The sequence below is a fragment of the Rhipicephalus microplus genome, chromosome 8 (assembly GCF_043290135.1).
Source record: "Rhipicephalus microplus isolate Deutch F79 chromosome 8, USDA_Rmic, whole genome shotgun sequence".
In the NCBI taxonomy this organism is placed as follows: domain Eukaryota; kingdom Metazoa; phylum Arthropoda; class Arachnida; order Ixodida; family Ixodidae; genus Rhipicephalus; species Rhipicephalus microplus.
In genome coordinates, this window is record NC_134707.1 from 32,917,963 (window position 1) to 32,942,738 (window position 24,776).

Sequence of the window (24,776 nt, forward strand, 5' to 3'; positions counted from 1 at the left end):
AGGTTACGTCTACCGAATGAATCGGGGTGAGGGCTGTACTACCCATTTGGTTGATAAGAATGCGCTAGCCAGAGTTAGATAGAAAGAGAGTGATGGAGAAAAAAAGCATATTGGTTAAACTTGCATAAAACCATAAAATCATAAAACGTGAAGCCATAAACCATAAAGCAGCAAAATTAGACGATTCAGAAAAGTAACTCGGTCGGGTCAAGATTGTTCACAGGCCTTTGCTAGGGGATGCAGGTTTTTTCTAGGTTTCAGTTTAAGTTTCAGTTTTATTGAGCATTTGTTTTATTGAGTTATTGTTATTAGTTATTGTTTATCAGTTTTATTGAGCATTGAGCAGGTTGCTTCTAGGTTGTTAATAGGCTTATTCTAAGCGATGCTAGGTTTTTTTTTCGACGTTGAGTATCAGCGCAGAGAAGTGTCGAGTTCAACCTCCGACATGCCAAGATAAGGGAGACGTAAATTATAGGAGAAGAAAGAAATGATAGAAGAGGAATATTTAAATACGCACACGAATCGGCATGAGTAATTGCGGCGGGCTTTACGCTAGTATACGCGGGTAACGCGAAACCCAAAGCATTTGGTCCCGGGTTAGAGATACAACTCTTTTGCTACCGCGAAGCAGCATCACTGCGACTCTTACACGAGTTCAGTCGGTAATTCATGCGCCGTAGCAAATTCTAAACCGAACACACACCCACAAAAAGAACACACATTTTAAAAACATTACAACGGACTCTTGAAGGGCTGTCGTTGCTGGATCACGGTGCAGTGAATCGATTCCACGAACACGAACAAAAAAAAATAGAGGCAACGAAAGGGCGTACCACCTTGCCAGGTGTCGCCTTCACTCCCTGTCACTTGCCTGGCTATATTAAGGGAAAAACAAGTGGGTAAACAAGACTCCGGAGAACTAAATATAAGCAATACATCGGAGACAACGAAAAACTGTCGCGCTTTTCCCAGCGAGTGTATTCACGCCTCTTATTTCGCACTTCAAAGCTCGGCTTTTGTATTGCTATTAATATATTCTGTCTTCGCCTCTTTATTTTTTTTGTTCGTGGTATAAGGGTGCATACTCGACGCGGAGAAGAGCTTGCGGACGACAGGTTGTTGTGAATTTCAAGCAGTCTGTTTATGGAAATAGACTGACGGTTTTCTTCTTCACCTTCTAAAAAAATGACGTAAAAAGGTGACACGTGACAAAATCTCAGGAGTGCATTAGCGATGCCTGTCACGTTGTTTCTTCTATGGATATCTTCTTGTGAGCTTTGACGCCTTCGACGTGAACTCATGATATCCGTGTTGGTGGGTGTGAAATCAACAACTGCAGTGAGACGCCCTCGCAAGCCACGCATGTCACGTGGTAGTTAAAATTGAGCTAAACACTCAAGTGTTGTTGACGTGGTCGCATGGCAGCGCTCACTTGAAGTCCAAGTGTTTTTTTTTTTCGTAAAAGTAAGTTATAGCGCATTTTCGAGTGACGCTATAATTTCTCTCCGAGTGAAAAAACGAGTCCTCTTGTAGTCATGCAAAATAACTGAAGCGTTTGAAGCCATTTCTTTAGCGAAGTGACAGCACACGTTTGAAGGAAAGAATAAAGGAGGACGCTTTGAAAATTCTAAGAATGATGAGGTGAATGCGCTAGGCACCTCTTTCCTTTTTCTGTGCTGCCATCGGCTGTTTTCGTAAGGATTCGGTAGGGGGCGGCAGCATAGAGTTGCCTACACATACACTACACGGAACTCTGGCACTATAGTATACGGCAGCTGCAACGCAGGGTGCTTCAGTCAGCATGAGAATGATGAGTAGTACATAAATTGGTGTAAGATTGGTTCTTTCGAATCCGTTTGACTCCGCAAGGCTTAGAGCCGATTTATCACAAGGTTATTGACAGAAAATGGGCGGCTGATTCAGTTCAGCACCTCAACCTATTAGGCTTACGTGTTCAAATCGGCTCACGCATAGTTCACCATGGCACATCCTTTTATCTCTAACAGATTAATACTGAAGCCAAAACTATGTCCGAGGCCTCCAAGTATCAAGACTATAGGCAGGTCTACGTACAACTTATCATTCTCACAGTGGTGGAAGGATCGCACCACCAGTGTTACCTGTGGCATATGTTGTAAGAAACTTCACGGCCGGAACTTCTGGTGTTGTCAGAAGCAAGGCCTGCGTTGTGAAGAGGTGCTTCGCGAGTTATCCGCAATGGGATTGGCGTATGCGCCAGGGCATCGTGAAAAAGGTGGTGTGGGCCAATAGCGATGCGGAATGACGCTTTGAGATCAGGAAAGCTTGGCAGCACCACCGCTGGTATAGAGGTCGGGTATCATTCTTGGGCCTACTGCACTGCTTGTCAAGCGAACGTCGCAAAGAAAAAGATGGCGAAGTGGACTTTCAACTGACGTGCTCAATTGTTGTTTTTTTTTTTTTGTTTTATACTCATGCGACGCGGCTAAGAAGAAGTGAACGAAGTTCGGTTTGCGTGCTCTCTTTTTCTGTCACGCATTTTCAGTATCTGACGCGGCCTTGAAAGCGTGCACATAGGATATATTTACGCCTAACCAAGCACCCGAGTGCAGCAATTAGAAATAAGAGTAATATTATCAAGGGCAATACCAACAGCGGTGTAATAATAATAATAATAATAATAATAATAATAATAATAATAATAATAATAATAATAATAATAATAATAATAATAATAATAATATATTTTATTTATTTAACGTGCCCAGGAATGACTCCAAGGTCTTCGCGCAAGCGTATGGGAAAATAAAACAAATAAAAAGAGCGAAAACGCACAGGCAAAAGGAAATCAGCACTAAATGGAAACAATACAAAGACGAGGCCAGAGTCATGAAATGAAAGTGATGAATAAAGGGGAATATACACAACTATGTGGAAGCCTTCCTGAAACATGTAAAAGGAGAGAGCCTGTATATTGTGAATAAATAAGTTAAGACAGTGCAAAGTTCAGGTGAAAACAATGACAGTGCACTGGGAAAAACATCTGGATCATGACAGTGAAAGATACATAGTCCTTGCATTTAGTGAGCGGTAGAGCTTTGGAAGAAGTTGAAGGGTACATAAAATGGTCGATTTTATAATAATAATAATAATAATAATAATAATAATAATAATAATGAAATCTTTTATTTATTTAACGTGCGCAGGAATGATCCCAAGGTCTTCGCGCAAGCGTATGGGAAAATAAAACAAATAAAAAGAGCGAAAACGCACAGGCAAAAGGAAATCAGCACTAAATAGAAACAATACAAAGACGAGGCCAGAGTCATGAAATGAAAGTGATGAATAAAGGGGAATATACACAACTATGTGGAAGCCTTCCTGAAACATGTAAAAGGAGAGAGCCTGTATATTGTGAATAAATAAGTTAAGACAGTGCAAAGTTCAGGTGAAAACAATGACAGTGCACTGGGAAAACATCTGGATCATGACAGTGAAAGATACATAGTCCTTGCATTTAGTGAGCGGTAGAGCTTTGGAAGAAGTTGAAGGGTACATGAAATGGTCGATTTTATAATAATAATAATAATAATAATAATAATAATAATAATAATAATAATAATATCATAAGGGGTTAGACTTTTCAAGAACAAGATATGAATATAAAGGACATCGTTGTGTAGAGCTTCAGATATTTTTATAAGCTGGTGTTCCTGAACGTGAACCTACATCGCAGATTGCACATTTGTCTAGAATTGCACCTCCATGCAAATGCAGTTGCTGTGAGAAGATTGGCTGAAGAATCAAAGTGAGTCTTTTATGCGCTTGCCCTTAATGTCTGCAACGTCCCGTGAATTCAGTTATTGTTTCTGTAGTTCAGAAAAAAAAACCTTGACTCAATTGATCTGCTTATATTGTTCAGTTGAATTTCCGAAATTCGCGCCTACTATTTTTCTTGACTGCTGAGATTACACGACAGGAGGACCTCGTATAAAATTCAGCTGCAATCAGAACTTGCTGCCCCGACTTATAGATTGAGGCATCAAGAGGGAGATCGTTTCTCACTGCACGGCAGATACACTATGACGCGCAAGACAGCTCCTGAGATCGGTCTACACAATAAGTTAGGAAAATGGCCCTAGGGCATCGTCATAGCTGTAACTGGGAGGTTAGACCGTGCGTTCCCATTTATAGCTGTTGTAGCTGTTGGAAGGAGCTCAAAATTTTATTTCGATACCCATAGACCATTGCAGTCTTTAATGACGGCTTCTCGAAACGATCGTAATTCGAGGCCGATCGCATTGGCGAAGGGCGGCTTTGGATGCCTTCGTAGGCTCTTTAACGAGGTCAATACGCCCGTGAGAGTTGAAGTGAATGCATCTGTCTTGAGCGTCTTGAATGCGTCTGTCTGTTTCTTTCTTGGAGGACGGTAATAGACATCGCATCGCATTCGAACAGTGCGCGCCGTGTGAGATTGTAAAGGATGAATCAGCAGTGGAAGACGCGAAAAGATAAGTGTCCTACCAATTTATAAAAATAAATAGCAATGAAAAGAAGAGGAAATAGTGAAGATAAGAACTGGTGCGATCACTGATAAAAGCATATCGCGTCAAACACAAGATCAGCTATACAATCGATGCCAAATGTGGAATGTTTTTTCATTAGAATTTGAGTACTAAATAACCAAGCCATGTACAGTAAGTAGTTCATAAGGTAGCGGGGAGTGGGGGCATACATATGTTTAATAGAACCGTCAAATCCACTTCTCAAGAATATATGAAACTGCAAAATGGCAATTTTATCTGCAATACTCGTAGAGGTGACACATGCACAAAACATAGGAAATGGTTAATCTACACAAAGGATTTCATCGATGAGGGCTTTGATTGATTGATATGTGGTGTTTAACGTCCCAAAACCGCCATATGATTATGAGAGACGCCATAGTGGAGGGCTCCGGGAATATCGACCACCTGGGGTTCTTTAACGAGCACCCGAATCTGAGCACACGGGCCTACGACATTTCCGCCTCCATCGGAAATGCAGCTGCCACAGCCGGCATTTGATCCCGCGACCTGTGGGTCAGCAGCCGTGTACCTTAGCCACAAGACAAACGCGGCGGGGCATCGACGAGGGCTAGTTGGTTTTCCACGTTTGTATCCTTTATGTCAGCTGCTGCTACATTGGTGAAGAGGCTGCAAAATCGCGAACACAAAACCAATATAGTGGTCATGCCTGCTTCGTGCTTAATTGTAAGCATTTCTGTCTGTGCGTTTGAGTGGTCTAACTGTTCACCGTAAGGCGGCGAAATCTTGCAGATCAGACGTAGGTTTCATGCATACTGTCGGCTTGCATAGACAATTTCATGTACACAAGAAGACGTTTGAAGAGACAGTAATGGCATTCTTCTTTGGGTGGCAGTTATTCCTACCAGCTTTGCACCATAACTTGGCGAGATCTGAACACTGTGCAATATGCAGATGCGCGAAGTCAAGGTATTCATAATTGTGTCACAACAACACATCAGTAAACTTTCTTTCATTGCGTAGGATGATTTTTAAACGACTAGAGCAAGAGCGAAGGCTGATTCTACAGAGGCTCAGTATTGATGGTATAGATTTACACTGTATAATCTAAATTAATATCGAACAGAAGACATGTTAGTGAAAAGCATGCTCGTCGCATCACACAAGTTAACATACTAAGTTGTATTGCTTCTATGCGCTTGGCCAGTATGTAATAGCATTTTGTCAAGCAAACGTGCTTACACAGCCTGCTATTGTCGAAGACAATTAAGTACAGAAAAAATCTCGCTGGCCAACAGCGTGCTGAAACTTTGACTGAAAGAGCGATCAGCAGCTAGAGAGATGACGGCACTCACCTGCAGCATGGTACCATCTGGATGGCACCGCGACTGTCACAATTTTGATGACTGAACGATTGGTTCTAGCACACCGTTGAGTAAATTTGTTAGAAGTTAGAGTTCCATGTTTTGAACTCGTATTCACTTCAGCAGGTTTGACTGCAGCGACTGGTTTGTCGGCTGGACTGAAAATTTAAGAACATCTGAACTGTCCCTCACGTTCTCCTGGTGTACAGTTCACAAACTATTCAAGGCCAACCGCATAGTTGTTTAACGTCCCGTGCGGCCCATCGCTAGCCTTTCCTAGTTGTTAACTGAATCCCCAAGTCTCGGAGGAGTAGCGACTGTCTTGCTCTCGACAATAGGACAGACAGCCGAAGATGTTGCGCTGTCCTTCGCGAAGAAGCTGAGTGGGCGTAGGGGTTATTGCATTAGTTTCGGCACCCCGAGGGCACCCACTAGGTTTACACAGTCGGTTGGGCACTTTCATTAAGTGACGACATCGGCACCAGCACCGCGGTGTTTGGGGTCCGGGGCTATAAACGATAGAAGGTAGAGAAGAAGCACGTCACTGGAGACGTCGTGGTGGGCGTCTGGAACTCCTTTCCGGTAAAAGAAGGGCCAAGGTGAGACAATGACAGAACCCTTTCTGGAGGAATGAATCAATTAGATGCGTTGTTAGTTACTGTTTTCCCAGGTAGGTGTAGCGTCACATGTTCGTGACGTCAACTAGTTATTTCAACGTCACTGAACCATCGCAGCGGATGGTGTATATGAAGCGTCATGATAGCACTTGCGTCCGCCGTGCCTGATAATAGGGCGCCAATTATGGTAAAGGTTGGGCCAGTGGTTACGTAGTCATTTCTTTGGCTTACCTCATAATCACTGTTTTGTTTTACAGAAAGTCGAGAACATGGCTATAGCTGCTGTCACTGTTGATGTTGCTTTGGCGCCAAACATCTATCCTGGCATCACAAAGTGGTGGAGATCGCTCAATGATATTTTGCACTACCCATCCACGGCTTAAAATAGCATGCCACCCACACTCTCTTTATACATCACTCACAAAAAGTATGTACATGTATAGACTATATCTAAAGTAACATTCCGAACAGAATGTCGTGATGTGTAGTTCAACGTCCGCAGTACCTATACGGTCGAGTACAATGGCAATGTTATACTGTGCATTCTACTAGTTATCATGTCGTGTAAAGCTGAATTCGCGTTAGACGCTAACATTGTTTCACATAACTCAAACAATGTTAGCCCCACGTATGAAAAATAAATTGACTGCCGGGATGTTTGTGCAGCACATGCTTTATTTATCAACGTACTTTGTTACCACTACTCGTGTGCCCTTGAACGTTGGGATACAAAGGAAACCTTTGCAAGGTTGATTTCTTTGTAAGCCCATTCATCGGCAGTTTGTTTGCGGGAAAAACTCTTGTCGGTCCAGAAACGAGGAGTTTATGAGCGCGATATGACACGCTCCCCTCACGTGCTCTAAATATCCACTTCGATTTCCGCGCGCGTCGAAGGTTCTGAACAAAGTCTGAGCTAATCAATTGTACTCGCCATATTACCTTGGCAGCTGCTTAACACACGTGCTTTCTGAATATATGGGGACACGTCAGTGCCACAGACTGCTGGGTACTCGGAACGAATAACTTGCAATAGGAATGAGTTAGAGTGAATAAAATCTAAACAAATCTAGAAAAAGAACAGACGCCAAGCAAAAAAAAAAAAAGGATAACCTAGGTAATGTACGTTCTGTCGTGCTTTTTTTGGTCGTATGTCGTCTGTCAATTATTCCCGAGACTCGCAGTGAAGCCGAATTTTAAGCATCGCCATGAATAGAAAAGCTATGTAGCGCGCAACACGCAACAATCGCATTAGCGATATGAAATACATATTCAAAGAGACAGTTCTTATTTCATAAGCTGCTATAGCTGGTGCCTAAGACACACCTATCATGTTTTCCTATACATAGCGGACGTCGAAGCTTATGTTGTACTTAAATGTTTACCTGGGCGTGTTGGCGCGACATAGTTGGGAAAACAAACAGCGCAAAAAAACGAGAGACCAGGTGAACAAGAGCACATACAGAGCGCTGATTTACCACAAAAACATCATTCTTCAAACCACGCATATATACCTATGCAGTGTAACGAAAAAAGCAGAAACAAAAGTGATAGTCGACGAAAAATTGCAAGTTCATTCTCGTAGCTCGTGCAATTCCCAAGAAAAGAAAAATTGCCCTTTCAGAAAAGGAAGTTGCCTTTTACTCTGGGTGCTTGCTCGAGCTAAGAGAGTGATTTCATGTGTTTTCTTCGACTATCACTTTTGTTTCTTCTTTTTTTTCTTGGTGTTTTTTTTAAGTGCACCAGGCCTCGAGCGCTTCTGGCTCCATAGGAAATGCGACCACCACTGTCTGGATTCGACGCCGCGACCTTTGAGCCGACTGTCGAGAACATTTATACTAGACCACCACGACTTGTGGCATTTTATATTATTCTTACAGCCAAAATGGCTTCGATCATCAACCGAAACTGACTGGGAATGTATGTGCCAAACAAGTTCGCTTCGATGTGTGTCAATAGTCATCAACCTTGCGAGTTTATGTTCAAGGATGATATCATATGGTGGCAGGGGCTCGACTCTCTATGGGTTCAAGTGGTGAACATGCCCACTTTGGCGGTGCGAATTTTTTTACTCAGAAAAGTGTAGACACAAGATTTCATGGTGCTCTTGACCACACCGAATCTCCGAACATGGCATCACAATCCCAGCGTAAAGAGAAAGATATCGGATGAAAGGTATAGTAGGAGCACAATTAAACATCCTTGACAAGTCTGAACTTGGATATGTTCAGCTGTTTGCAAACTATGCAAAGAATGCGTACCGACCGTCCAAGTACGTTAGGAAACTGGTTAAATCTAATTAAAGGCTAACACTATTAGAGTTTAGGCACGGCCTCCAACAAGTGCGTCCCAGAGTGGATTCAGGAGGAAGCGATTCGTTGCGGTGAAACGCGATCCCTCCATCTCCTTTCTGTCAAGAGCTTTGACAGCTTCGTGACGTAATGATGACGTTGTGAAAGAGGGGCCGAAAACAGGGGACGCGCTGCTCACTGGGCCCCAGCGAATCGATGAAGTTCAATGTTGACAGTCCACAGAGTGAACATATCGAGAATCATGCCCCAGAACTAACGTGGAACACAAAACATCAAGAAAAGATAAGCCTGCCTTGCCCTATAGGCTTTGTTGTCGTTGGCGACAGTAGGCGTAACGAGACTTTTGACAATGATGGTGAGCATTTCCGATGGAGGCGGAAATGTTGTAGGCCCGTGTATTCAGATTTGGGTGCACGTTAAAGAACCCCAGGTGGTCAAAATTTCCGGAGCCCTCCACTACGGCGTCTCTCATAATCATATGGTGGTTTTGGGACGTTAAACCCCACAAATCAAATCAACAATGATGGTGATTTTGATGATGACGATGACGAGTGGAGCACTGTCAAACACTTCAAGGATACCTTCTCTTTGTTCTTCTAGAAACATAGGACGAATTGTGTTGGCACATATGCCTAGCGTTAAAGCGTTTCATTCAGTATTTTATTAGCTGAAACGAGTGCGCTTTGTAAGTAAAAATATTGGAATATATTTTTTGTGATGGCTTTCAAAAGGTGTTCACTTTGATAATCGCGACGCTTCGGTCAGTGTACTGTGAGCAGCTCAGCGTCTAAAGTCCCTAGCGTAAGCATAACCCCGCCATGCAACACACACTTGCCCAAACGTGTCGGTCTGTTCACTCTCCGACGAAAAAGCTAGAAAGTTGCTCGCCGCTATTTTCAGCTCGTGTTTCTAGAAGTCGCCTCTGACAAGTAAAAATATAATAAAAGTAGGCCCCACGGTAAACATTGGTCGAAGGGCTAGAACAGGAGATAAGCTTATCTTGGTCCTCGAAAAGGCCGTCTTGTCTAGAATGATTAGGCAAAATACGAAAAGTCCATGCGCACTTTCGACTGCCCCGGTAAAAGAGATAAAGACATTTCACTTTTCTTCGACGGCGTGCTGTTTCTTCTTCTCGTCTTCATGACCTTGCAAGTGTGTACCGTGACAAAAGAACATAAGAGAGCCTCGTGATTCCAGTTATGTTGCGACAGTTGATACCTTCCCCATAACTTCGAGAAATAATCTAATCCCACGTTTGGATGACGCTGCAGTAGGGTCACCTCGTTTTCTCCTTATGAGTATGCATCACGTACTATATGCCGGAAAGGCTTTGTTTCCGGTAAGACGTAAAGAAAAAAAAACTGTTGGAAGCGTATCGATAACGGCCCTCTTATGTTTAGAATATACATTTTAACACGTACTTAGAAGCTTGAATATATCACTATTGAGGTTACTTTTTTTGCTACATGAGTGGCAACATCTTGTGTGTGTTTATGCAGTTTATTAGAGGGCCTTAAGCTTTATTATTTATCAGGATGACATCTGAGTCAGTTTTACCTACCTAGGCTTCTACAATAAAAGGTGTATATGCGAACATTTAAAGCGAACATTATTGAAATGGCGTTTAGCGAGAATTGTCTCAACAGCCACAAAAAGTAGCTGCAGCGTTAAAAGTGGTATTCGGTAATTGTAACACTTTTATTCATGTTTTATTACATCATTTATTTATTTATTTATTTGATTAGCATACACAGATACGCAAGGACACAGAGGAAAGAGGGAGAGAGCAAGCTGGCAACTGCCACCTGGATTGGCACAACGCCTGCCGCACTCTTTCAGGAGGAGGGAAGAAACAGAGGAAACAAAGATTAGATATGAGAAAAGAGAAAAAAGATGAGGAAAAGAGAAAAAAATGACGTAGACTGCAACAAGTATGAGTAAAAAATAAATAAAAAAATAAAAGAAGAAGAAAATTAATAAAAGAAAGATCGTTTATAAACAGGTGGCCAGGTCCGTTTGGTTCATAAATGTCGGTGGGCCTGGTCACGTCGGGAAACACTACCACTCGGAAAGAGGTAGTCGTCTGGGGTCGCGCACTTGAGTCCTAGGAATTTATATTCCTTAATGAGCAAAGACCGCTGCGTAGAAAATGTGGGACAGTGCACTACGAGATGCTCAAGCGTTTCGCAGGAGCCACAAGCTGCGCACAACGGGCTGTCCACACACCCTTGACGGTGTTTATCGTTCACGCACCATAACAGAGCCCACTCTTAGTTTGTACAACAGCGCTCGGGAACTACGAGGCAAGCCACGGCCACGAACACGGGGAGGGAATGATCCATTCGCCACACGATGGTCTGGGTGCTGTTTTAGGGGGTGTCGGTGTATAAGCAGACGAGCGTTGTCCATCGTACATAGAATTCCCGGACAGTCACAACCATCATGGTTGCATAAGCTTCCAAGAACCACGCCGTAATTCAATTGCAGTCCACTTTGACAGTAAGAAGTAGTAAGAAGTAGTAATATAAACATAGTACATGGAACACTCATAATAATGCATCAAACCCAGTCGACACGATACCTCTGGCTATCATGATCCTGGAACGCCACGCAGTTTCGCTAACTACAAAAAATATGAACAAAGCACTCCATATCATTTTGTCAATGATAGCACGTGAGATGTGAAAAGTACTGAGGAGTCGCTCTGTGCTCTCATCGAGCCGAGAGTCATTCAAGTGTTAGTTAGTAACGTGAAAATAGAAAAAAAACATAGCATAACCAATATTCGATTGAGCTTCAGTTTCCTCTGTCCACTGCTTACGTTCGAGTAATTCTGGGACTGCTATCGGGTCGCAAGGCTAGCACGGAAGCTGGGAAAGAGTCGTACACAAAGAATGCAGGGCACGTACGTCTCCAGAACAGCTGATATCAGACAGCTGCGCCTATTCTCGCGGTGTCTCTTCAGTGCAATCCTATCTTTCCCCCTTTGGCGCCGAATATCTCTCCAAAGCCCTCCTCTCTTCGACGCGTTTGACTCGCCACTGTTCCAGTGTTGCTTGTTTAGGAGATATTACTCCCGTAACGCGCGCGGTTTGCGGATCGCATTGTGCACAATATCCGCTCACAACGCAGTTGTTTACCGCGGGAGTTCAAGCAGCAGTGGCGAAAGAAAAATACTTTTTTTGTTGCTTTGGCTTCGTGATACGCGCATCTTCAGTCATATGCACATCGCCAGCACCACACAGAAGTAGGTTTTGCATGCTCGCGACTGTTTTGGAAAAAGCGGCGGCCTGACAGGCAAGTGCATTTCTTTTCTTTAACGCTACTTTGCTATGGTGTGCTATTCGAGAAGTATTAGGAACCTTCAGAATAACGTTTGCGGGTGTTGAGGGGGCTGATTTAGTTGCGAGCGCCATATGAGTTTTAGAGTAGCGTTTGCTTCTACTAGGGAAAAGTCTAGGAACCTTCGCCCCAACCACGAACCCAAACGTACGGAAGCAACACACAGTACTTCGCGGGCCTCTCACGGGCCACGATCGCCGCATGCTATTTCGGGTTTTCTGCGGGCCGGCCGCGAACGCGAACGGTGGTTCGCGTTACGACGCATGCGCAGTGGCAGCGACCACATCGCAAGGGTCCGCGGTGCACTATTCTAAAACTCTCTCTTCATAACTGTTGTGCAGGATTTGATTATAAAGTTGCCATAGTGAGGGGCTCTGAAAGTTTCGATCATGCGGTTTTTTTTTTTAGCACGCACTGTCATCGCACCGTATTCTAGCCTCTAGAGCTTCGCTTCTAATGAAGCGCTGACTGATATGTGGGGTTTAGCGTCCCAAGACGACCATATGATTATGAGAGACGCCGTAGCGGAGGGCTCTGGAAATTTAGACCACTTGGACTTGTTTAATAAGCACCCAAAGCTGAGCACACGGGCCTACAACATGTTCGGCTCCACCGCAAATGCAGCCACCGCAGGCGGGATTCGAACCCGCGACCTGCGAGTGAGTAGCCGAGTACTGTAGTCACTAGGCCACCGCTTTGAGGCTCCATTCAAATGCGACCCTCCGAACCATGGTTGAACCCCCTACCCTCGCGTGAGCAGCAGAGCAACGTAGCCACTAGGCCAGTGCGGTGGACAGCCGTACGCTATTGGTGATGGGTCTATTGACAAGTGATTTATGATATTCAGCAGAAAGCTGTAGTCAGGCTGCACACAACCATAGCAACTCGTCCAATGTAAAGTGACGTTAAATACACGGGCACAATAAACGTGTATGAATTTTTATACTTTGTAGTGAACGCACATAAAAAGAGAGTAGAAAATGAATTGTTTTACAACTAGCAAAGAAACGACGTCTTTGAATGACAATTCTAACCATCTCGTACACCTAAACGCAGCTACAGTGCTAGCTGCTATGTAGGAAAGGAAAGGGCATTAAGATCTTTTTACTTCACTTTTGTTGTAACACGAATTCACGTTTTCTGCTTACTCGTTCTGGCAATAGTATAAAGGCGTGCTGGTTATTAAAATATTTTTTGCATAAATGCACGTCATAGCGACTTCTTGGTACGCATGAGCGCACGAGTAACTCGAAGCATATATGCCTTGTACTCCATTGCAAGGCGTCACTTAGGTCCAGGCTTCAAGATATTCAACAAAAGTTGAGCTTGTCTTGCTATTTTAATGTATATTTGGTGTATATTATGTACAGGAAACGTGATTTGCAATCACTTGAAAAAAAAAAGAGTGCGAAAAAATCTGGGGAACCCTTAAGCTTCGCCTTCAAGAGTTGAACATTATAGCAATATTCTTTTCCTAGGGCGTGCTTGAGACATTTAGTGTATGAAATATTTTAGAAGTTGCTATGCACCCACTACGTGGCTTCAAGGGTGCAGCAGCGAGTGTGCCTTTTGTAGTGGGTGACTGGTTTTAAATTAGGAAGCCATTATGGTAATACCATGTTCTGACACCCTATGGCAATGTATGCTTCTACAGCGCATTATTAGGGCAATATTTCATGTTGTATTGTGAAGCCTGTATACAGGTATCGTGTGTTTGCAGAGGATGAGCTACTGTCACTGCATTTCCAAGCAGATGATATTATTTTCACTGTATTCACTAGCGGAGGTGTGGTTGTGTGTTACAACACATGCTTGCCACGCGAACACAGGAAACATACTACATTTTTACGGCTAGTAAGCTTTGGCTATCTGTCTACTGAAAATGTACTGCATTAGAGATTTTATACTGCATGACCCCTGTTTTGAGAATGTATGCCTCTTCCCAATCTTTCTTTTGAGGCTAACGAACTGCAGGAAGGGTAGGGTTCAGCAATGTAGAATAGTGCTATCAGCTACATGGTGATAACTCTTCATCTAATAGGCAAACAATGGTAATCTTGTCCTTACAAATCAATCAAGAGAGTAAACACAAATAATGTTCTTGGTCGATGAAATATTGCTATAAAATGTTTTAGGCATTTAGTGGGCATGTATACTGAGTCCTGCACTTCCTTAAGGGAATTCTCAAGTGACAAGCTCTAACAATCATGGTGACGTTAACAGCGGTGTGAAGCATTTCAAACTTGATAATATTCATCCGATAAGAATATCAAAGATCTTATGTCTCAATTACCCTTTTTTTTTAGTTAGGATGAAAAAAAGGCTCCTTAAGAAAAGCGGTACTTTTGCGACAACTCTTGTTTATGTTGATACGTGAACGTTGATTTGATTGCAAGAATCTTTGAACTGTCGCAGGTTTCTTTTTATATTCTTTTTTCTTCCTGAGTTATAGCTCTTTTAATGTTTAACTGTTACTAAACGCCATATTCTCGCTGTTTTTTTATTCCTACAGAGAACCTATCATAGACTTTGGGAGTATGAAGGTAGTCCTGCTTCTATGCATCGTGGGCTGCTACAGTGGTTCGATATTGGTCTGCACTGCTGAAGGTACGTTCTGAATGCATTCTTCATAAATATCTGAAAACTAAATGACTAAAGATTTTGTGTCTGGTGTTGTTTCATTGACTTAAGGCAGCATGCCAAGACAGGGTGTGAAGATGACGAGGCGAATCTCAGTTTCTTGTAAGCCTACACATAATTTCAAAAACCATACACCATTCTTGTCCTAGTACCTTGTGTGAAGGCAAGTAACGCAATAAAGACACCAATAACGTCAAAGGCACCCAGAACAGAATACCTGTTTTGTGGTATAGTAATGAAATGGTTACAAAATGACGAGGTGCACATCTGAGGGCAGCAGCGAGTAAAATGCATTGAAAAAAGTTAAAAAGTTGGCGTGCGTCAAATCAAACTAGCTCACACAAGATAGCCTAAGTTGGAGGTGGTTGTGAGAGAACTTCGTTCTGCAGTGAACCTAAATTAGGATGAGGTTCACGATGAAGACGGTAGTCATTAAGTGCCCGATATCTGAATGCGATGCCACTAAGTAACGTTGAGCGAAGAAATACAAGAAACTGTTATACAACTTGAGGCTATCACGTGAAACGGAAGGCGATTAACACGAGAAATTATAAAGAAGGGGCTTACAATTGGCTGGTTTTAACGCTGCTGTCCTGCGAAAGCAGCATAATTTTTTGCGGAAATAATGTGAAGGCATTCTAAATAATCAGAAAAGGAGGTTCGATTAACTTAGAGCACACAATAGATAAAAAGAAGCAAAGTTTTGGGAAACTTGCGACAAAAAAAAAACGTAATCAATGCCCATTCCTTTAGAATAACAGCCAAAACGCAAAACGACTTGAACAATATTTCAGCCTAGTTTGCTCCGCTCTTCGTTCTGGTGTTTTAATCAATAGAAAAAAATATCAAACCTACAGCTAGATTTCAAAATCTTGCTCTGATTGTACGTAAAAGCTCCTGAAATTCTTCACGCACTCATCACAGTCGCAATACATACCCCAAATCGGCACATTGGGAAACTTCCAGACGTTAGCACGGTAGCTTTCTCGCACGGTATTTATCACTCGGCCATTCCCCGTTTTCTTATACCAGCGTATGGTGGCAAACCGGAAGCTTGTCTGGTGATTATGTTCGCTTGATATTTTTACTCATTTAGTCATTTTTTTACAAACATAAATTTCATCTACAAACTCGCATGTATTCGGATGTGCGAAGATTTAGATGGGTGGCGTAGTCGTGGTTGTGTAACCTCACGGCCCAGTTACGCGCTGGCGAGAACTAGAAGCAGAGCTCTCATTACTAGTCCTTGACTTAGCTAAATCACACGACTGCATTGCTTTCATATGAAACAATTAGATACAGAACGCTCCTAGACGTCAGCGCATTTCCTTTTGTCTTTTTTCTTTTTGCGATCGTTTACTGTTTTTGTAGTTTCAAAGAGCCTCGTAGATCTAGCACACTTCATTCCGAGAAATACGTTTGAGAGTCTGTGGTATCTATACGAAGCTGATTGGCCCATTTCTTTTTTCATTGAGGTGCATCAGTGACGCTAAACTGCAATTCGTAGATATGAATGACGATCTACTTTGATTTCGGATGCCTCTTCTGATTCCAATGTATCTCTTTTTTTTGTAATTCACTTTTACTAAAAAAAACTGCACCATAACGTCTTCATGTGCTAGAACCTCATCAGGCTGTGCTTGAACATTGCATGCTCCTCTATAGCAGAACCTTCTAAGGCTAAGCCTGAAATTTGCTTGTTCCCCCAAGTCGGTAAACAGCCACGTGATTGATACATTTTCAGATGCCAAGCTGCTGTCCCAGCCGGAACAGAGTACATCCCCTCCCACGCCATTAGAAAATTCGCCCCATGTCGCCGATGGTGCCAGACACGCAAGCGATGGGGTGTCATCAGAAACACCCGGAGCCTTGAACCGGGTGTCAAGAGCTGCACGCGCCTTCGACGACGCCAGTGGCTCCGTCGACGACTACAGAGTCCTTCGGGCGGCTTTGAATCCACCCAGGCGACACCGGTTTCTACATTTCGGGCGCAAAAGGGCCCTCTTGGCACCGTACAACGGGTAAGCCGCCGTTTTTGTTAGGTTATGGGAATATTGGAGAAGGCCTTGAGATTGAAAAGTGAATAATGAGAGCTGATGTATAGTCAGGAAATGAGAAAAGTTTAAATTTATCTGGTTCTGCAAATGTGTGATCTGAAAAATGCTGCGTGACTGTTTTTGATACTGCAGACACCAAGATAACCCTATAGCAAACACCATAGCGGAGTGACAACTCTGACTAGTAAGATGCTTTGTATGAGACCCTATTCTTCATCAATCAGGGGCAATCTCGATAGCATGCATATTCACACCATTTTATTTTCACCTCTCTCTCTCTCCTGAGCATCTCTCTTTATAGGTGTAAAGAATGCCTTGGTGTTGCATGTGTACTTCTTTACATACAATTGTGTGACCGTTTATAGCCTTACATAAGGTGTGAATTCGTGCCGTCCGTGGCTCTCCATACGAATCAATGAATAACTCCCTATATTACAAAAAGCGCCAGCAAGGGTAATCTGGAAGCTTGCTATGAAAAAAAATGTAAACAGGAGTTCTGCGCGTGAGTCTTCGTTTCGACAAGTGGACTTGTTGAAGGTTAAAACTGATGTCCTAATCGCTAGCGAGTATATGCTTCGTACCCTTTCTTCCAATACACACAAAAAATTGGGAGAGGAAAAATGTGATTATGGTAGTGTAAGAAAGATGGAGGACTGCCGGTACAAATTGTGTCAGCAAGAGAGAACAGGTATCCTGTGAAATTTTACAGACATTTTGCAAATTTAACCATGCAGTGTACCGCCCTTTTAGCAGTTTGCTCTCGTCCAAGAAGTAAGACCTGGAAGCACAATCAAGATGGCGTTATAGTTTGAGTCACAAGTGATTACGTCAATCATATACAACCTACCGTTACATGCAACACTTCAAATGTTATCGACATGACCAAACGTCCGTATTGTCACAAACGGTTCTTCGGCAAAACGAGCCAGTCTGTTCATTTTAGATTAAATGTTCATCGCTCAGACACACTAAATAACTCACCGAAAGCAGTGTCCCGGCATTTTAATGTAGTCGCTTAGAACTCCTAAGATCTCAAACACTACATGTGCACTTCAGTGCTGTTTCCGGTCCGCAGGAGAGAGGAAATATAGAGTAATACTTTATTCCCAAATTCGATACATTCCAGCCAGCAGGCATAGATGTTTCCAAAGCGACACTTGAATTCATTCGAATCGATGCATACACAACGAAAACCAGTGAGATTCAAGACCACCCCCTAGGATCTCCAAAGCTACCAACGTTAAGTGGCACTTCCTCTGACAGCCACGATTGAGTGAAACACTGCAAGCAGCTTGTTTCCTTTATTTTTATTCATGAAATACTTCTTCGCTTTTGGTCTAACAGTCCATCACGTTGGCCCCTCTCCCGAATTATCATATTCACAATTGTCCTCTCACCCTCCTTTATTCGTTTTGGAAGAGAGAATACGAAGCATATACTCGCTAGTGCTATAGGAATGAAACTTACCCTTGAAGGTTGGAACATCGGCTCAAGCACAAAACCCCCCTTACGAGTTTTTTTCTATATCTGCAATACAAGAAAACAGAAAAGGATCTTACAATCGTCGCTGTGTCACAGATTCACCTGCCCTGCGAGAAATTTTTTGTTACGCACATTGTGCAAGTTCACTGAATTTCACACCTGTTCATTACGAGCCTCCCTTCCCATGGGGATTGAAACATTTCAAAGTTTCCGTAATCCTTTTGATTCAGTGAAGCGCCAGGTAAGCAAAGCTTTCAGAGCACTAAGACTGTTCTAACTCGGCTTACTCTTTAGCGGCGACTTCCTTGTTAGCCTAACTCCGCAAAACAAACAATTGTGCTGCTACAGGTCTCCGGCACTCAGCTCCGTTGCCACAGCCTCGGGCGAAGAAGAAGCCGAGTGGAGTGGAGGAGAAGATGAAGACGACGACGAGGTGACCACGTCCCAAGAGGGCCCCGAGGCGGCTGCTCTACGATGGGCCAAGAGGACACTTCGAGACGGGCCCAACAGCTTCCTGCACTTTGGCGAGAGAGAACCGGAGGAGGAAGGAAGCGGTGGAGAACAACTGAGGTGAGAGAATGTTCCACAGTTCCAGGGAAAGAAAGACAGAAAGAGAATAGTTTATTGCCGCGTTTATCTGGCGATCTCTCTTTTGTGTACTCAATTGCATTTCGAAATGCTTTCCTATATACCATAACAAAGCACATTTTCATCGTGATAAAAGTAGTACTGAATAATTGCTTCATTGATTTGTTAATTGATAAAGATAAAAATCGTTGACAGGGGTCTCTCTGGCTAGACAAAAAATCTTAAAGTGTAAAGGGAGCCATCTGTAGTTTTTACGTAGGGCTGGCGTTGTGGGACAAACTCGCTACATTCGTCAGATGTTGAATGTGTCGATTGTCGAATAGGCGTCGTTTATTCTTTCATATCTGCTTTTCTTGTCGATCTCGTCGCGACGGCCGTGCGAGTACAAAATGGGTTACTCTTCATGTAAGTGGCTAATGACGCTCGGTTTGTTCTGAACACACTATACGGGCATCTTCTCGAGCCTTGTTATATTTTGAAAACGCCGCCGCTAACGTTAACAGCTCTTTGGAAGTGTAACCCACGTATACCCACGCAGTTTTGCGATGCTGTAGGAACAAGAATGTTAAACGCATGCAGAAAACCACTTAACGTCCTCCTGTTAAGAGAAACCGAGGAGAGAGGAAACTGACAGACGCCACTTCCACATGTGATGCTGTCAGCCCCAGAGGAAGAATTGAGATAGGTCTTCAAGCACTGTGTTTATCTAAAATATCTGGTATTTTCGTGTACGTCATGTGTGGCGGAAGTCTTTCATGAAGCGTTTGATGAAGCAGCACTTGTGTACTAATCATCGTATATAATTCTGGCTGTGCTATACGAAGAGCACGGGATAAGATAACGCAGATGTAATATAAGGCCCAAATTCTTCGTCTCAACATCATGAATCGGTAACTGTCAATTCAGATTAGGTCCTGGCTTTTTGAGCCCTTGTAATATTGGTGCACCTTCACACTAGCCTAAATGACGAATCGGAACTAAGGTATTCTTGTTTGGCTCGTTATGTCGTAGTTGCGAACGTTTCCTTAGAGCTGTGAGAGACCTGTAAATTGACAACCACTTTATTCACCGCAGGTTCAAGCGAAATGCGCAGGAGGCCAAATCTCTCGAGGCTGCTCACATGCTGAATACAGGCGCAGAAGGCTTCGAAGCCTTCAACCTACAAGCGGAGTCTCAAGACTCGGACAACCTTGTTCCAGCATCGAAGGCCAAGCGCTCTCCAAACCACATCATGCACTTCGGCAAGCGGCTGCAAACTGCTTCAACGGTTGACGAAAACGACGGCGTCAAACGAGGATCTCATAACAGCATCATGCACTTTGGCAAACGTAATAACCAGCAAGATGTTGATGCCATCTTGGATAACGTCTACTCAACCATGGATGGCACGTCAGGGAAGCGTGGTGCAAACCGTATGATGCACTTCGGAAAGAGGGATCCGAAATACGGACTTACGACTGGACTGGAAGGCGAACCCGATTTGGACTTCGTATCGGCTGACAAGAAAGCTCCTAACAGGATTCTACATTTCGGCAAGAGGCCCAGCAGCAGTAGCAGTAGTGGAGAAGGCGACGGTGATGTTGAGGAAGCTGAAAAAGATAAACGAGGGAACCGCATCATGCACTTTGGAAAGCGAGAAGACGAAGATCTGTCCGGAATGAGTCTGTCCTCAATGAACGACGCATCGACCGCCGCAGTCAAGAGGTCTGCCTCCGCACGCAGCAAGTACTCCGGCAGACCGGACCAGCTGCAGCCATTCAGTGGTATCGGGAGACAACTTCAGAGGCAGTTTCAGGAGTGGAAGAAGCGAAACCGCATTCTTCACTTTGGCAAAAGGGAACCGCAGAGGTCTGTGAGTTACTACCAGCAGAAGCGTCTGGGAAACAGAATCATGCACTTCGGCAAGCGAGCTGGTTACCCATTTAACGCTGATGGTGCGTCATCTGCCCCCGCAGCAATGAAGGACAAAAAGCTGAAGCACTCCATTCTCCATTTCGGCAAACGCGAGGACGGGATAGTATCTGTAATGGGAGACAAGCGCAATCGAATAATGCACTTTGGGAAACGAATCGGAAATGACGACCAAGAATATCAATATGGACGAGAGCTTCCCATGGACAAGCGGGCGGGAAACAGGATTCTTCACTTTGGTAAAAGGCTGCAGGCGCCCTCATCGCCAAGCGCCTGGGATTACGGGATCGACGCAGCCGCAGAAACATCCCGTACTGCAGCTAACAAGAGGGCTCATCGAATCCTCCATTTCGGCAAACGGGACAGCGGCGCCAACTACGGCGATGGCGGTGTGGCGTCAAACCCTGTCGCCTTGGCGCAACACTTGGACGAGGCCGACGCATCCAAGGTCTCGGGGGGTCACGGTCAGCCCGAGACACAGAATGTCATCAGGAAGAAGAGATCCACCCCACCTGTGGAGAGCAGTGACTACATTGACGACACTCTCGCCCAGATGATGGGCGAGCTGATGGGTGAAGATGGCTACCCGGACAGGATCACCATGGGTCACTCCGGCTTGTCCGGGCCGCTGCACCTACCTCACGCGTACGTGGCCGCGCAGGTTTACGGAAACGCATTTCCGCGCATGCTCAGTCGACCCAGCCGGAGCGACAGGTTATTCCGTGCATTGTACAGCGGAGAACATGGCGTCGAGATGATGCCGAAAGGCCAGTCTCGCAACGTGTTCCTGCACTTTGGCTGAGTTTGTTCCACACTTCACGATGCTGAGCCGTGGCAAAAGAAAACTTTCTCCTCTTAAGATTATCTTCCCTTCATGCTTTGCTCTGAGCACCAGGGTTTCTTTCTCCGCCTGTCTTCTGTTAGCTCCCGTCCTTTTACGTCATGAATGAAGAAGATCTCGTTGAAGACGAACCTGAGCGCAGTCCTTGGTGTTTTCAGTTATTAGGTCTCCATTCAATGGGTGTCTGAAGTCATTTGCGATCTCCGTTGACGTCGCTTTGTAGGTGTACAGGCAACGTCCATGTTTATTGTTCACTCGTATTTATTTATTTCTCATTTATCAAGGGAGAATAATAGGATGGTGGTGACTCCTTGTAGCTGAATCATTCACAGAACCTGTTCCTGAACAATTCGAAACCGAGTATGCACTCATTCCATACATATGCACGCCTACTACGAGGCCATTGCCACACTTCTTTCTCGGTTTACGTAGCGTGTACTGCACTTCAGTTCACCCTGAATGGCGTAAATTTAATTTTTGCCTGGCAGGAATGCGTGACAAGTTTCCTGAATTCCGTAATGGTATAGTTTGCCTTTTGAAAAACTGTCTTTATTGAGTATGAAAAAAATGGCACTATTTCTACTTCTTTAGGTCTAAGCTAACTGTGATACCTCTCTCGTTGACCGGAATGATGCACTCTTTTCATTCCTCGCACACTTCTCAATTCCATCGCAATTGACTATTTCACTTCAGTGTCTTTTTGTACAGATATTATTCTGACTATTTCAACGCATGTTTTTGATCGGTTGGTGTTTATCTCATTCCCCACATCGTTTACAAGTTAGTTATCAGTGACGATGTTCCGATAATTTAAAAAAAAAACATCTGTGCGCGCCGCATGAGTGCGGCAATATTCATTGTCTATATTACAACTTACGGAGATCTATGTTAGGTCTGCGAGAAGTTGTCGGAATATGGCATATATACACGGACATTTTACAACGTTGTTCAAGGTTTTCAGGTTGTGTTTGCTTCGTTAGTTGAGTTGTGTCTGACAAAGGGTAAATAACTAAGAACTTTCAGCGCTACCTGTTGAACAATTCACCACAGAAAAGGTAGTCACGTGAAGGCACAACTAATCTGCCTCTGGTGAGCACGGAATGTCTTGACACTGCTCGCTTAAGACATAAGCGATGCTCTTGAAAGCTGGAAACGTTCTGTCACGTGAAATATTCTTGCCGGCGAGAATAACGGTTCGCTTTTAAATGTAGTCTTCCAGCATTGCGTTCTTTTAAAAAAGTCATTGGTCTTAAAAGCGTACATTTTTATAGTACGGCTTGTTCAATGCTGAAACATAGTCGTCTTTTTTTTTCTGGCTGCAAAAGTAATCTATGCAGGCTACTTTTAAGAAATGATGATGTCTTTAGTTTATTTGACAATCATTTTATTTTCTCTATCCACATCATTCGCCTTTAAACCGGTGCGTTGACGTATTTTTAAAAACGACAAGCAGGTGGTGAACTTGCTCATGATGAGAATATAGAGTGTCATTTCTAATCCCCTGATTTCTTAGGTTCTCATGCGATTGGCATCCACTGAGCGCTTTGTATAAGAACTACACGCTTTTAAGCAAAGTAAATGACTCCAGTTTTTTTTTTTTCAGAGGCTGGGTCAGTATGGCTCGAAAGTTAAATTTTCCCAGCTTAAAACTATACCTGACAAATCCACATTTGGAAGCAACACATGCAGAACAAACCTTTAGTCACCCGAAGTTAGCTATCAAGCAAATACGTGTATATGTAAAATAGAAGTACTTTTTTTGTCACAAGGTTTTTTTAGGGTGTTGATTTTAATTTTATTTTGATGTACAAAGAACAAAAAAAAACCTTGCACAAGATCTCTTTTTCTGAAAACTGAATTTGAGAAGCGCTAGCTTTTGCAGTCTCTTATAATGTCTGTTGGCTCTTCGAAATTTACAAGCTGAACTTAAGTCTCGGTGAAATAATTGATCACATATACCGCACAGAAAAGCAGCCATTCTTCAATGAAATAATTATCATGCAGAGAAGAATGAAGTTGATGGCTGCATCAGTTGGGTGTTTAATCAATTGGCGCTGTTACATTAAATAGAAAACAACACTGATGCAACGTTATTATTACAGTCAGCTAAGATTCAACTGCAGAAAACAACCATTTGACAACAAGAACTTGTATGCTGTTTAAAGCATATAAGTGGGGTTTTTTCGGCTTGGTATTGTTCCCTTGCTTCAAGCGTGAGGCAACATGCATTATCAGATCGTGATGCGCGCTTATTGCCTTGAACTGTACTATAAACATTATATTCGGGCAAAAGCTATACAGACATGCAAAATTTAGTGCCTAAAAATATTACGTGACTATCATTCACAGCAATTACAACTTTCGTACTTGAAAAACTCTCGAATTAAATTGGTGGTCAGAGTCCAAGAACATACCTGTCTATTAAGTTCTTGATGGCAGAAGCTTGTTCACCCGTTCATCTGTTCTGTGAGGTCTCTCTTAACCTATATAGTAATTGAATGAATACTGAACGAGCGAATTAAAACGAGCTTCTCACGCTTTGCCCGTAAGAGACAAAACTTTATTACGGCATTCCTTTCCCCGTGTTACCTCTTCAGAATTCATTGTGTAAATCTGTGATTGCATGCCCCTTTGAGAAAAGGATGTTATTTTTGTGAATAGCCATATTCGCTTTTTTACCCATCCGGTAAGGTTGCGCTGAGTGTAATACCACGTTTTGTTGTGCCGTATGTTTCAAGATTGTGCTTCACTTTGTTCATCATGTGCTATTTATTTCACCACACGCGCTCAGGTTGATGTCTCCAACATTGCGGAGTCGCACGTATTTATCTAATTTATTTCGCTATTTATTTACGAGAGGCCACATTTTCAGCCTCACTCAACTGTCTTCGGGCTGAGAAGTGGCCGAATGAATGGCTCCATACAAGAGAAATACCACTGGAGAATGAACGACCGTGCGAATAAAAGAAGGACGTTGACAATCTCAACTGGACGACCAAACAAAGCGCACGAGAATAAAAAAATATCAGAATGTTTAAAAATTGAAAAACTGGTTTTATTCACTTGTATATTTTCTTCACGACCTCAATGGAGGGCCAAAGTGGAGGAGGAGGAGAAAAA

At 43.3% G+C, this 24,776-nt stretch overlaps 1 protein-coding gene across 3 annotated transcripts in view; it reads left to right on the top strand.

Moving 5' to 3' along the window:
- Positions 1-24,705, top strand: part of FMRFa (FMRFamide related propeptide) — a 179,097-nt gene extending 154,392 nt beyond the window's left edge. For 2 of the 3 annotated variants that reach the window (XM_075871476.1, XM_075871475.1), the window contains exons 2-5: positions 14,650-14,744; positions 16,522-16,798; positions 18,665-18,886; positions 19,979-24,705. In XM_075871476.1, the coding sequence (XP_075727591.1) occupies positions 14,675-14,744; positions 16,522-16,798; positions 18,665-18,886; positions 19,979-21,617 (2,208 nt within the window). In that variant the 5' untranslated portion in view covers positions 14,650-14,674 and the 3' untranslated portion in view covers positions 21,618-24,705. The remainder of the gene's footprint in view (positions 1-14,649; positions 14,745-16,521; positions 16,799-18,664; positions 18,887-19,978) is intronic. The other variant, XM_075871477.1, reaches the window with a different exon arrangement.
- Positions 24,706-24,776: the final 71 nt, after the last annotated feature.